The 12633-nt window shown below is 36.5% G+C and overlaps 3 protein-coding genes across 3 annotated transcripts; all 3 read left to right on the forward strand.

Moving 5' to 3' along the window:
- Positions 1–2344: 2344 nt before the first annotated feature.
- LOC111448405 (U-box domain-containing protein 15) lies at positions 2345–5334 on the forward strand. The gene is made up of 4 exons (XM_023087980.1): positions 2345–2975; positions 3071–3187; positions 3441–3869; positions 4076–5334. The coding sequence occupies exons 1-4, from the start codon at positions 2622–2624 to the stop codon at positions 5129–5131; spliced, it is 1956 nt and encodes a 651-aa protein (XP_022943748.1). The 5' UTR covers positions 2345–2621; the 3' UTR covers positions 5132–5334.
- Positions 5335–6930: 1596 nt separating this feature from the next.
- LOC111448407 lies at positions 6931–10708 on the forward strand. The gene is made up of 4 exons (XM_023087982.1): positions 6931–7148; positions 8633–9308; positions 9409–9492; positions 10340–10708. Exons 2-4 carry the CDS (start codon positions 8633–8635, stop codon positions 10435–10437), a joined length of 858 nt encoding a protein of 285 aa, XP_022943750.1. The 5' UTR covers positions 6931–7148; the 3' UTR covers positions 10438–10708.
- A 1044-nt stretch (positions 10709–11752) lies between these two features.
- LOC111448614 (zinc finger protein ZAT3-like) lies at positions 11753–12451 on the forward strand. Its single transcript, XM_023088296.1, has 2 exons — positions 11753–12284; positions 12327–12451. Exons 1-2 carry the CDS (start codon positions 11753–11755, stop codon positions 12449–12451), a joined length of 657 nt encoding a protein of 218 aa, XP_022944064.1.
- Positions 12452–12633: the final 182 nt, after the last annotated feature.

Raw genomic sequence — 12633 nt, forward strand, 5'->3', positions numbered from 1 at the left:
TTTTTTTTTTTTTTTTTTTTTTTTTTTTTTTTTTTTTTTTTTTTTTTTTTTTTTGTAACCGCTCATTGCAAGTAGTTTTTTTTTTTCAACTTCACCTTAAAATTTTAAAATGTGTCTGCTAGGGAGAGGACGTTGAGTTTCGAAGGGGGTGGACACCGAGCAGAGTACCAGCGAGGACATTGAGTCCCGAAAGAGGGTGCTAGGGAGAGGACGTTGAGTCTCGAAAGGGATGGACACTGAGCAGAGTACCAACGAGGATATTGGGTCCCGAAAGAGGGTGGATTGTGAGATCCCACGTCGATTGGAGAGAGAAACTAAACATTCTTTAGGTGTGAAAATCTCTCTCTAGTAGAGTGTTTTAAAACTTTTAGGAAAACTAAGAAGGAAAAGTTCAAAAAGGACAATATCTACTAGTGGTGGGTTTGGACAATTACATTTTTCTCCTGTTAATCTTTCCAAATTAAAAAGCAACAAAGACCCAATTATACAATCAAAATTCAAACACGTAAACTATGTACGTAGATAATTTCAATCCACCGCTATTACACCGCAATCCACCGTAATATGTCATTTCTTTTAGTATTTTTTTAGATATTAATTTAATCTATTATATTTTTTAAAATTAAGTTTATAAATAGTTTTTTAATTTAAAATTAAAAAATATATAGAATTTAGTAAAAGAAACAACATAATTAAAAAAAAAATATTAAAATAATAGTTTTTAAGGGTTGAGTTCATGCCGACATTAATCGAACTATGATTAAATCCACCATGAAAATTGGATTGAATTATCAAAAATATAAGAGAAAAAAAAAAAAGTAGTTATTTAAAGATTTATAAATGAAAAAGATGGAAGCCGTGTTATATTATTAATGATAACCCACAACCGAACCGTCAATTAATGATTGCTGGAAGGTTTTTCCCATCCAAACCAAACTCCATACCTAAAATTAAATAAAAATAAAAATAAAAATAAAAATAATATTATTTAACTAACTAAACAGTCTACTTGAAAGCCCATTCTTTGGCTGTATGCAAAACAACAATATCGGATGTGGACCCCACCACTAGATTTCGCTGTCGGTTAACCGACTATGGGACCCTCTGCCCGGAGACGAATGTGCAACCTGCCCTGCCCTGCCCGGCTACCCCTTCTCTAACGCTTCCACTCCCAGCTCTTAAGCGAAGACTTAGTCAACACTTCAACAAAACAGCTCGTGAAAATCCCCAAATTTCACCACGTGATTACGCGTCTTCTTCACTCACAATATTCAATTCATATTTTATTTATTTATTTTTTATTTATTTCATTTTCCCTTTTAAAATATTTTATTATTTACAAACTATATATATATATATATTTAATAAGCAATTTGAAAACAATGAATTCATTATTTTCCATATTTTCAGATTTTATTTTAATCGTTAAAAATAGCTTTGATAATGTATCAATCTGAATACAAACTATTATTAATTAGTTTATGAACATGTTTTATGTTTGAAATATATATATATATATATATATATATATATATTATTTTACAATATTATATTATAATATATTTTAATTTAACAAAAATGAATTGAGGTCTATATATACTAAAAAAAATTAATCAATTTTTAAAATTTAAAATTAAAAATTAAAAAACAAAAAATGTAGGATTTTTGTACCACCGATGGCGTATTGTCGTCGTTTTAAAACGCGTCTACTAAAGATTTTACAATCCACCCTCCTGGAGTCCCAAAATTTTTGTTGGTATACTGCTCAGTGTCTAACTTCGAACTTATTTGTAACAGCTCAAGATCATAGTCCACTTTGACTCGGTACATATCGTTGTAAGTCTCACAATTTTGAAACGCGTCTAAAATTTATGGACGAAATAAACAAACTTAAATTAAAACTAAATTTATAATTTTATTTATTCTTTTTTCTTCTTTTATACTCAAAATGAATATTCCTTGTAGTGCTTGCACGAGAGATGATCCCCCAATTGTTCAAAAGGCACAATACCCATGTGCCATGTGATTCCTAAGACTGTATCCGCACATTTTTCTTCGACATAAATATTTAAAAATAATTTTTAAAAAACCGCTAAATATTTCGTAAATACTTGTAATATTACTCTTAATTTTTTCATAAACGTTTCAAAATTATAATTTTAAATAATTTTTATTTTAGTAGTTAATTTTCAGAAATTAAAGGAAGGCTTTTATTGATTGGCAACTGAAATCTTGATTTTTGTATTATCTTAATTTCAGTTATATTGAAAAAATGAAGATAAATTGAAAGAAAAAGAAAATTATTTAGAGGGAATTTCGGATGAAAAATGTTATTTTGGGTATGAACAGGCGTGAGATGGGTTGCAATTCGTCGCTCCAATATGGTAATCACAGCAAAACCATAAAACCCGCGAACGCCGCTTCGTCCAATCAGTTTCTACACCACCGTTACTTTTTTCCTTTTCTCTTTCTCGGGAAAATGTCTCAATTTTCCGGGAAAATAGGGCGTCTTTAAATCAAAATCCCCACACCCACTTTAGAACTCCAATCAAACTCCAAAGGGTCAGAGTTTGTTGAAGGAAAACAGGGAAAACAGAAAAAACGAAGAACAACAGGTGGGTATGGAGAATGAATGTGGAGCGAAATTGATCAGAAATAATGGTTTGAGCCCACGTTCATCGGTTTCTAATGGCGGTCCAGATGGAACCGTCGATGTTCTTAAAGATTTGAAGGAAGCTAATGATTTAATCGAAGTTATTGTGGGTTTTTCTGGGTTTCGGAAAACGCAATCCAAGGAGTGTTTGAATTTGGTTAGGAGATTGAAGATGCTCGCGCCGTTGTTGGAGGAGATTCGTGACCTTTATGATATGGTTCCTGCTGAGGGTTTGAGTTCCCATATTGGTCAATTGAAAGAGGCGCTTCTTTTAGCCAAAAGGTTGCTGAAGAACTGCCACAATGGGAGCAAGATTTATCTGGTTAGTCTGTTCTTACTCTTTGATTACTTTGTTCTTAGTTTTTGATGATATGATTATGCTTATTTTGGTGATTTTATGAGCGTTTGTTTATCTAGGCGTTTGATAATGAGGCTGTGATGGCGAGATTTCATGCTGTTTATGACAAATTGAAGGAAGCCCTTGATGGGATACCTTATGATGAACTTGGAGTCTCTGTTGAACTGAAAGAACAAGTAGATTTCTTCACCCTTTTGATTGATTGTTTGTTTGTTTAGTAACTCTCTGTAATGAGATTATCATCTGTAGGTCTCATGATTTGTTTTGTTTTTTCAGTTTAATCCGAACGGTCTCTCGTAATTCATTAGAACATGTTTAGAATGAGTTTTTCGATGCTTGAAAACACTTGAAAAGTTATTCCGAACACGTTCTTAGTTTACTGATTTTGGTTTTAGAAGTAGTTATTGATTTATATACTCGTTCGTTCAGGTTGAGCTGATGTCGACGCAGCTCAAACGAGCGAAGTGTAGGAAAGATACACAAGATATGGAGTTAGCAATGGATATGATGGTTGTGTTTTCGAAAAATGATGAGAGAAATGCTGATCCTGTTATACTTGGAAGATTAGCAAATAAATTGGAACTGCATAAGGTTGCAGATTTGGAAGCCGAAACCGAAGCTATACAAAAGTTGGTTCAACGTCGATGTGTGTCAAATCCTGAAAGTCTCCAGCAAATTATGGAACTTCTATGCAAGTTTAAGAAAATTGCAGGTATGGAGAATAGTGTTGCTTCTGGTGCTGCTCCTGTTGTGTTGAAACGTCTGCAACGGTGTCGGTCTACGTTAATCCCTCATGAATTCCTTTGTCCCATTTCGTTGGAAGTCATGACAGATCCTGTGATTGTGGCTACTGGGCAGGTATCTATTTTGCATTCTTTGGCTTGATTGATATCATATGCTACACATGCTTGAGCTATCTTGATATCAGTTGAAATGTTGTGATAGCTGATTTAAGTTTGTTCTTAGTGTTCTTGTATCTTGAGCTGGAAATAAAATCTGATGTTCTTGTATGGAACTCTGCCAATGATTTGTAAACTGAGCGGGTTAACCTTGTCGCTTGACAGACGTACGACCGTGATAGCATACAGACATGGTTGAATTCGAACCACCAGACATGCCCGAAAACAGGACAAACTTTGGTGCATTTGTCACTAGCTCCAAATTATGCCCTCAAGAACCTCATTTTGCAATGGTGTCAAAAGCACGACTATGAATTGCCGAAGAAGGAAGTAGGTTCTGGATTCGGCGATACTCCGCCTGATCTCGCTCGGGAAATCTCCTCTTTAGTTCACAATCTATCGTCGAGTCAGTTGGATGTTCAGAAAGAGGCTATCATCAAGATCCGTGTCCTCTCCAAGGAGAACCCCGAGAATAGAGTTTGGATCGCGAATAGCGGAGTCATCCCTCCGTTGGTTAAGCTTCTATCCTACCCAGATCTCAATTTCCAAGAGCACACGGTGACCGCTCTATTGAACTTGTCGATCGACGACGCGAATAAAAGACTCATAGCAAGAGAAGGAGCCATTCCTGCTATCATAGAAATCTTGCAGCATGGAACAGAGGAGGCTAAGGAGAATTCTGCTGCTGCACTGTTTAGCTTGTCAATGCTAGATGAAAACAAGGTTCTGATTGGAACTCTAAAGGGAATCCCGCCATTAGTAGCGCTTCTTCGAGACGGTACGATCCGAGGGAAGAAGGATGCAGCTACTGCACTCTTTAACCTGTCGATGAATCAAGCAAACAAGTCCCGAGCGATCAAAGCCGGCATCATACAGCCCCTTCTCTTTTTACTTCAGGATAAGAACTTAGGAATGGTTGATGAAGCTTTATCGATCTTGTTACTCCTCGCATCACATCCCGAGGGACGGACCGAGATCGGACGTAACTCTTTCATCGAGATTCTAGTGAACATCATAATCGAAGGGACACCGAAGAACAAGGAATGTGCCACGTCGTTACTTCTCGAGCTGGGACGAAACAATTCGCCTTCCATTTTGGTTGCGCTGCAGTTTGGTGTATATGAACATTTGGTAGAGCTGACAAGATGTGGAACAAGTAGAGCACAGAGAAAAGCAAGCTCGCTTTTGCAGTATATGAGCAAATGTGAACACATTCCTTGACATTTAAAGATCTGTGATCATTGTATTTTAGGAACTGTAAATCAGAATTTTTCTTCTTTTTACATTTGCCTCTTATTGTTGTTGCTGCTCTCAATGTGGCTTTTTCAAGAAGTTGACATGTCAAAGCCAACGAACCACTCTGTACATAGCCTTTTAGTTATGTAATGGTGTATAACAAGAGGTGTTTTTAGCCTATGGTTTTATGCAAGGAAAAGATGAACCGAGTACCCCGGTTTAGTTTCTATCGTAATTTTTGCATTTGTTGGTAAAGTTCCTATTCCCTATAGGAGTATGAAAACAATCTTTTTGTTGCATTTGTTGTAGAAGGGATTCTTTACAGGAGTATAGAAACTTTGATACCCATTTGTTGCATTTGGTTTTATACGGTGATACGTAATGAGCCAGAGCAGATAATATCTGGTAGTGATGGGCTTGAGCTGTTACAAATGGGTATCAAACTCCGTCGCTGAACGGTGTGAGCCACTAGTCAGAGTAGGGCTAGACCCTCTCCATAGCAAATGTGTTTTAAAATGATGATACGTAACAAGTCAAAGCGAATAATATTTGTTAACGATGTACGTGTCGTGATTTTTGTCACGGCCCAACCCCAATTTCTTATCGTGATTTTTGCTCGGTTAAGTTTTTATTGTCACGGCCCAATTTGTTGGTAAAGTACGTATTCCTTACAGGGGCATGAGATCTCACCTCGGTTGTAGAGAGGAATGAAACATTCTTTAACCTCGGTTGTAGAGGGGAATGAAACATTCCTTACAGGGTATGGAAACCTCTTCCTAACAGATATGTTTTAAAATCGCGAGGCTGATGGTGATACGTAACGAGCCAAAGCAGACAATGTCTGCTAGCGATGGGCTTGAGCTATTACAAATAGGTATCAAAGTCAGTTGTTGAATGGTGAGAGCCACTAGTCAGAGTAGGGCTAGACCCTCTCTATAGCAAATGTGTTTTAAAATTGTGAGGCGATGATACAGTTATACTAAAAAAAAACTGTATTCAACAATTACTGGAGGAAAGATTGAATCAATGATCTTTGGGACGATAATTGATGTCTTAGTTGTGTATTGTAAGTGATCTGAACCTGCTCGGATTGAGCCTCCATAGATGCAAGTGAAGTGGGTGAGCGTCACGATGGGTAACTAACTATCTCTTGTGGTCTAGAGAGGGCTTCTCACAAAGACTTTTAATTCACGGCCAAAAGCTTTTCAGGCAGAGAAGCTAGAAGCCTTCTCGATGTTAATCATCCAGTTGCTTTACTTTAAGAAATCAGAAAAAATAGAAGAAAATGAAAGAAAAACTCACAATAACTGAATTTTCTTATACCCCGTGACGTGAAATGAAAGAAGGAAAAGGTGAAGGAGCTAAGCAGTAAGACCAATAAACAATCTCGAGTTCATATTATTCGTCTTTTATTTTTAAAAACTAAGTTTATAAATAATAATTCTAGCAAAATTTATTTATGTTTCGTTGACTATTTTTAAAAATTCAACAAAATTTTGAAAATTAAAAAAAAAAAAATTATTTTTGAAATTTGGGTATGATTTGGAATGTATTATTAGCAAATATGAAAATCATCATAAATATTTAAGAGAAAATAAGTATTATTTCCATCCATTTGTTTATTTGTATTGATTATATATGTTTTTATGAATTTTTTTTTAACATCTATTTATATCTAATTTAGATTTAGTAGATATAAATATAATTGTTGACCTAAATTTGAGCTTTTCATATATTATTATTATTATTATATAGTTTTGGCCTTGAGGAGCCATGATGATCCACGTGTCTTTCGTCTTGTTAAATCCTCTCCGAATTTGCAGCAGCTTGAACATTTTGTGTCCAAATTTGATTCTGATGAGGAAATATAAATCCATTTTCAAGGTAATTTGATGGACTGAGCAGTGAAGAAACTGTATGAATTTGAGAATCGAAGCTTTCTTCTTCCTTCCGATTCCACATGGCACTCCCTTCTCCATCGGAGCGCTTCCAATGAGCTAAGGTAAGAACGAATGCTTTTCATACAATCTGTTTCCGATTTCGTTCGACGAATTTTCCTTTTTCACGAAGAGGTTTCGATTTCTGTGTTATTTTTCAAATGGAGAAGATGATCAGCTCGTCTTTTGTCGTAGGAGTTCTCCTGAATTTACTTCTGCTTCGATTTGATTTCTACCTAGGTTTTCTCTGAGCTAGTTTCATATTTTAAGAATTTATTGATGCGCGTTTATTTTTCTCATCTGCTTCAAAATTTCATTCGTATAAGCCCTGCACTTTCGCGTTTTAATCGTAAGAGAAACGAGGAGAAACTGGAAACTCGTAGAGGAAGCAAGATACTTAATAGTTTATGCTCCTCAAGTTTGTATGCTTTCAGTGTAATTTCAATAGGTGAGTTTAATGCATTGGATTTCGGCCATTCTGGTGACTTTACCTTTAGCTCTGAGATTCAGCTCCATTGTGTGTAAAGCAAAGCGGCTTCGATTAGCAACAAGCTTTGTCAATTTACCTATATCAAAGAATATTCTAGGGCTGTGGTTGATGAAAGAAATTCCTATCCAAATGCATTCAATAGGAAAATCTTAATTCTTACTGTAAATACCTTGGAAATGTGGTGCTGCTGCAATATTTTCTTGGGACAATTTGTGTTATTCTGGTTGATATTTAATATATCTTGTATTCTTTTGCTTTATTATCTAACAATTTACCCTTATATTGTTAGACGTCGAACAGCTTATTGTAAACCTTAAGCCTAATTGAAAGGAGTCCCTCATGTTCAGTTGGTCCCATAGAGGCCTAAGCCTTCGGTAATAAATAGTATAGCACACTGATTTCTTGATTTGACCCATAAGTTAAGACATGTTCTTCATGTTGCAACTAATAGAAAGGTAATCATCCTAAGAATCAGAGAGGGTTGAAGGCTCGAGTGAGGAAGGGTGGCGAAAGAAATCCATAATTAGAATGTGGGTATCTAGACGGGAGAGAGGGAATTTGTCACGACTGTAAATAGTAGAAGTATGAAGAAAGGCAGGGGTTTTGGAATTATGAGAAGTTTGCCCCTTAGGAAAGTGTTGCTGAACAAGGAAAAATGGTCATGATTGGAGATTCTATGATTGCTCGAAGAACTGGGAAGTCTGACATTTGATTTCTTTTTATGGTTCTAAGACGCGGAAAATAGTTTTTAAAGCTCATCTTGTTGGATGATTTTTGAAAATAATCGCTCTAACAAAATGGAAATATTGCTTCTCAAATAGAAAGCATTCTCATTAATTATCTTTCCTTATGAGAGCTTCCATCAAAATGGATATATATCCATGACCTGAAATTTATTATTCATAAGCTAACATTTATTGTTCGTATATCCATGTGTATCTTCTGAGTGTTAATTTGAATGATACTGATATCTAAAGGGTTTTAAATCCACGCCCTGACATTTATTGTTCATCTCCAATGTATGCATTATGTAACCCTTCAAACTTTTAAACTTTTCAGATGGTTCAGAAATCCATAGACTCCAAATTCAGTGAATATGGACATGGAAATTCTGGGAAGGACGTGCCTTCTCAGGAAAAGCAACTGCAGATTTCTGCAAAGAAGACAGCATTAAGGGACTTGCAAAATGATAATAGGGTCACAGCTTCCAATTGTACTGGAAGCTCTCCTCTTTTGAAGGAAAGAGGTCCGAGTAGTGACTTCATTAAAGTTTCTGGTAACAACCCAGCAACTCCGTCTCATCTCCATTCTTCGACTTCTAATGCTTCAAATGGGCATCTTGTTTACGTCCGTAGAAAGTCCGAGGCAGATATTGGGAAGAATAGTCCTTGTGATAGTACGAACATAAAAGGTGATTATCCAAATCTAAGTAAACTCGGTCAACTAGCTGAAACCGCGCATCTCAAATCCCAGGTTAAGGAGCTACAGACTCGTTGCTTTCCAGCATTTGCTCCTTTTCCAATGGTGTCTCCCATGAATGCATCTGGAAAACCTTCAGTTCCTCATCACGTTGGAAAATATGGCATTAATTTCGCCACAGCAGAATCGAACTTCCATCCTGCACCTTCTACTGTCCCTTCAGGATGGAAAAATTTGCAGTGGGAAGACAGATATCATCAGTTGCAATTGTTATTGAATAAATTGGACCAATCTGATCAACAAGATTATCTTCAGGGTATGCTTTTGCTTTGCATTTAAGAAAGTGCTTTATCTTATTCCTGAAATGGTTTGACTGATCCTTATTTACTTCATGGATAATTTCACACTTCTATCAGTGCTTCGATCGCTTTCATCGGTTGAACTTAGCAGACATGCAGTCGAATTGGAAAGGAGATCCATTCAGCTCTCGCTTGAAGAAGGTAGTTTGATTTCTGGTTTTACATAATTTCACTTTCCTTTTTTATGATCTGGGGAAAATTAGTAGTCTGCAAATGGATTAATATCAAATCACTATAGATCTCCTCAAAGTAATGTTGATGTTGAGGATGGTTGGGAGTCCGACATTTGCTAATTAAGCGGTTGATAATGAGTTTATAAGTAAGAAATACATCTCCATTAGAATGAAGCCTTTTGGTGAAACCAAAAGTTATGGGGCTTATGCTCAAAGTGGACAATATCATACTATTGTGGAGGGTCGTGGTTCCTAACATGGTATCAGAGTCATGCACTTAACTTAGGCATGTCAATAGAATCCTCAAGTTTCGAACAAAAAAGTTGCTAGCCTCGAAAGTGTAGGCAAAAGTGACTCAAGTGTCGAACAAAGGGTGTACTTTGTTCAAGGGCTCCAGAGAAAGAAGTTGAGCCTCGATTAAGGGAGACTGTTCGAGGGCTACATAGACCTCAGGAGAGGCTCTATGGTGTGCTTTGTTCGGGGAGAGGATTAATGAGGATTGTTGGTAGTCTCAAATTGGCTAGTTAAGAGGTTGATTATGGGTTTATAAGTAAGAAATACATCTTCATTGGTACGAGGCCTTTTAGGGAAATCAAAAGCGAAGTCATGCGAGCTCATGCTCAAAGTAGACAATATCATATCATTGTAGAGGGTCGTGGTTCCTAACAAGTAAGTTCGAAGCTTCTTTTCATTTCAGCCCCGTGGTAACTTGTATCAACCATACGTGTCTGCTCAATATATGAAACATCAAACAGCTTCCTTCTGCTTTGGAACATGATCATAGTAACTTAAAATTCCTCTTTTCTTCATCACAGCAAAAGAGCTGCAGCGAGTTGGGGTTTTGAATGTGCTGGGAAATCCTGTAAAGAGTATCAAAACGCCGTTGACTCATCACGACGGTTCAGAGACGTAAGAGTATGTGCAGCATACTGTTGTTCTTCACGTCGGTTGGACGATGAAAACGTACTCGATTGCAGTTGAATCGAGTTTGTTCTGAATTCACAATTCTCGGTCGCCAACAACCGGAAGCTTGCTGGTTTCTTGTAATATTCTGCCAACTATTTCATAAACGATATTTTTCATTTGTTTTGCAAAGGTTGTAACAAAAGCTTGCAACTGCATGCCTTGCTGACTGTTACCAGGAACAAGAATGGAAACAAAATCCCCTACTGGTCACACCCTCCTATACTTCCTTTCTCTTTGTTCTCCCTGTTGATCCAATTCCATACGCAGGTGTTCGAGATTAGTCGCTATTCAATTGGTTAGGTTAGTCAACACGAGTCCCGTTCGACAAGCCAGGTCGAATTTGTAGGAAAATCAACACAACATACTTGTACACTTTTGGTGTGAGTGTCTATTTAATCATACTGTTCATTTGGTTGTGATCTATAGGCCGAATTTTTATAGATAAACTTGAGTTTTTCAAACTTAAAACTAAAAACGAAATTAAATTGAAATAATGAATTTAAGATTAATTAAAATCATCTTTTTTCAATCCAAATCAATTTAATCAATTTGTTTACTAAAATAAAGTGAAAAAATGTATAAATGTTACTTGTATTTACCGTTTATAATTATCCATGAACACAAAATACGAAAAGAAAAAAAAAATGTGAAAGAAATACATAACTTGTTACGTATGTAATTTAATTATTTGTTAATCAGATTCGGGCCAATAAATATATATATATATTAAAAAATTTCTAAGTATAAACCCTCTATATATAGGTGTTTGATTGAACCAACAGTAAACACTCTAAACTTTTTCACTTCTATTCCCTGAAGTTATTGTTCGTTATTCACCTCTATTCCCTGAAGTTATTGTTCGTTATTTGAGTGAAGTGATTGTGAACCTCTCCCTGATTGAACTCCTTCACCTCTCCCTGATTGAACTTCTTCACTTGTCCCTTCTCGAAATCTTAGCTCTGATCTTTCTCCTCTCCCTATTTACTCATTGAGTTTTGACTCTATTCCCTATTTTTTCTTTCATTTCTATATATATATATAACTTTTTTTTCTCTTATATAACCTTAAATCTTCAATTTTATACGAAGCGAAACAACTCATTTAAAAAATATTAAAATTAAATGAAGAAGGGAAATTACAAAACTACCCTTCCACCAATGTTAACTAACTCTAAAAACATTTATGAAAAAAATAAATAAAAAGTAAACCGCTTAAATTCAAATGTGAAGGGGTGTAACTGAATTTCAGTTATTGTGTGTGTAATGTCTACAAAAACCACTCCTCCTCCATCTTTCTACTCTTTTACTTCAAATTCTCTTCCCATTATGGATTCTCCTTCCCATTCTCTGTTTCCCTTCACCGTTTTCCCCCCTCCCTCTCCCTCCCATTCTTCCCTTCCGCCCCCCAATTCCCGCCGGAAGCGTACTAAGTTCATCAAACCCACCGCCGCCCCTCTTCATTCTCCCTCCACTCCCAAGTCCAAGCACGCCAAGAAACCGGACCCGACCGCTCCCAAGATCACTCGCCCCTGTACTGAGTGCGGCAAGACGTTCTGGTCATGGAAGGCTCTGTTCGGCCACATGCGCTGCCATCCTGAGCGTCAATGGCGAGGAATCAATCCGCCGCCGAATTTCCGCCGATCGACTGCCACTGACGAAGATCACGAAATCGCTGCCTGTTTGATTATGCTAGCGAATGGCCCTAATGCGATCGATCCAACTGAAGCGGTTACTGAAACGGACGGTGATTGTCGAGAAAATCAAGAATTGACGGCGTTAGTGTTTGAACAGATAGGCAGCCGGAAGAACGTGAAAGAAGAAGAAGAAGAAGAAGAAGATGATGATGATGATGATCATGGTTATTTGGACTTGAATTTGCCTCCTCCAATGGAAGACATTGAAGAACGTTCATCATCCTATTGTTCAGGGATTGTTTTGGATCTGAGATTAGGGCCTAATTAAACTCTGATTTTCGAAATTTCCCAGAAAATTACAAACTTTCTTGTAAATGTTTTAACTCAATTTCCAAATCTCAAATACAAAACTAAATTTGTTGTTCAATACTCATACATTTATATACACAATTCATCAATAAATTTCATACCCATTACTTTATTCCTATTTTAAATCATTTATATATATAT

This window comes from Cucurbita moschata, unplaced genomic scaffold (assembly GCF_002738365.1).
Source record: "Cucurbita moschata cultivar Rifu unplaced genomic scaffold, Cmos_1.0 Cmo_Scf00010, whole genome shotgun sequence".
In the NCBI taxonomy this organism is placed as follows: domain Eukaryota; kingdom Viridiplantae; phylum Streptophyta; class Magnoliopsida; order Cucurbitales; family Cucurbitaceae; genus Cucurbita; species Cucurbita moschata.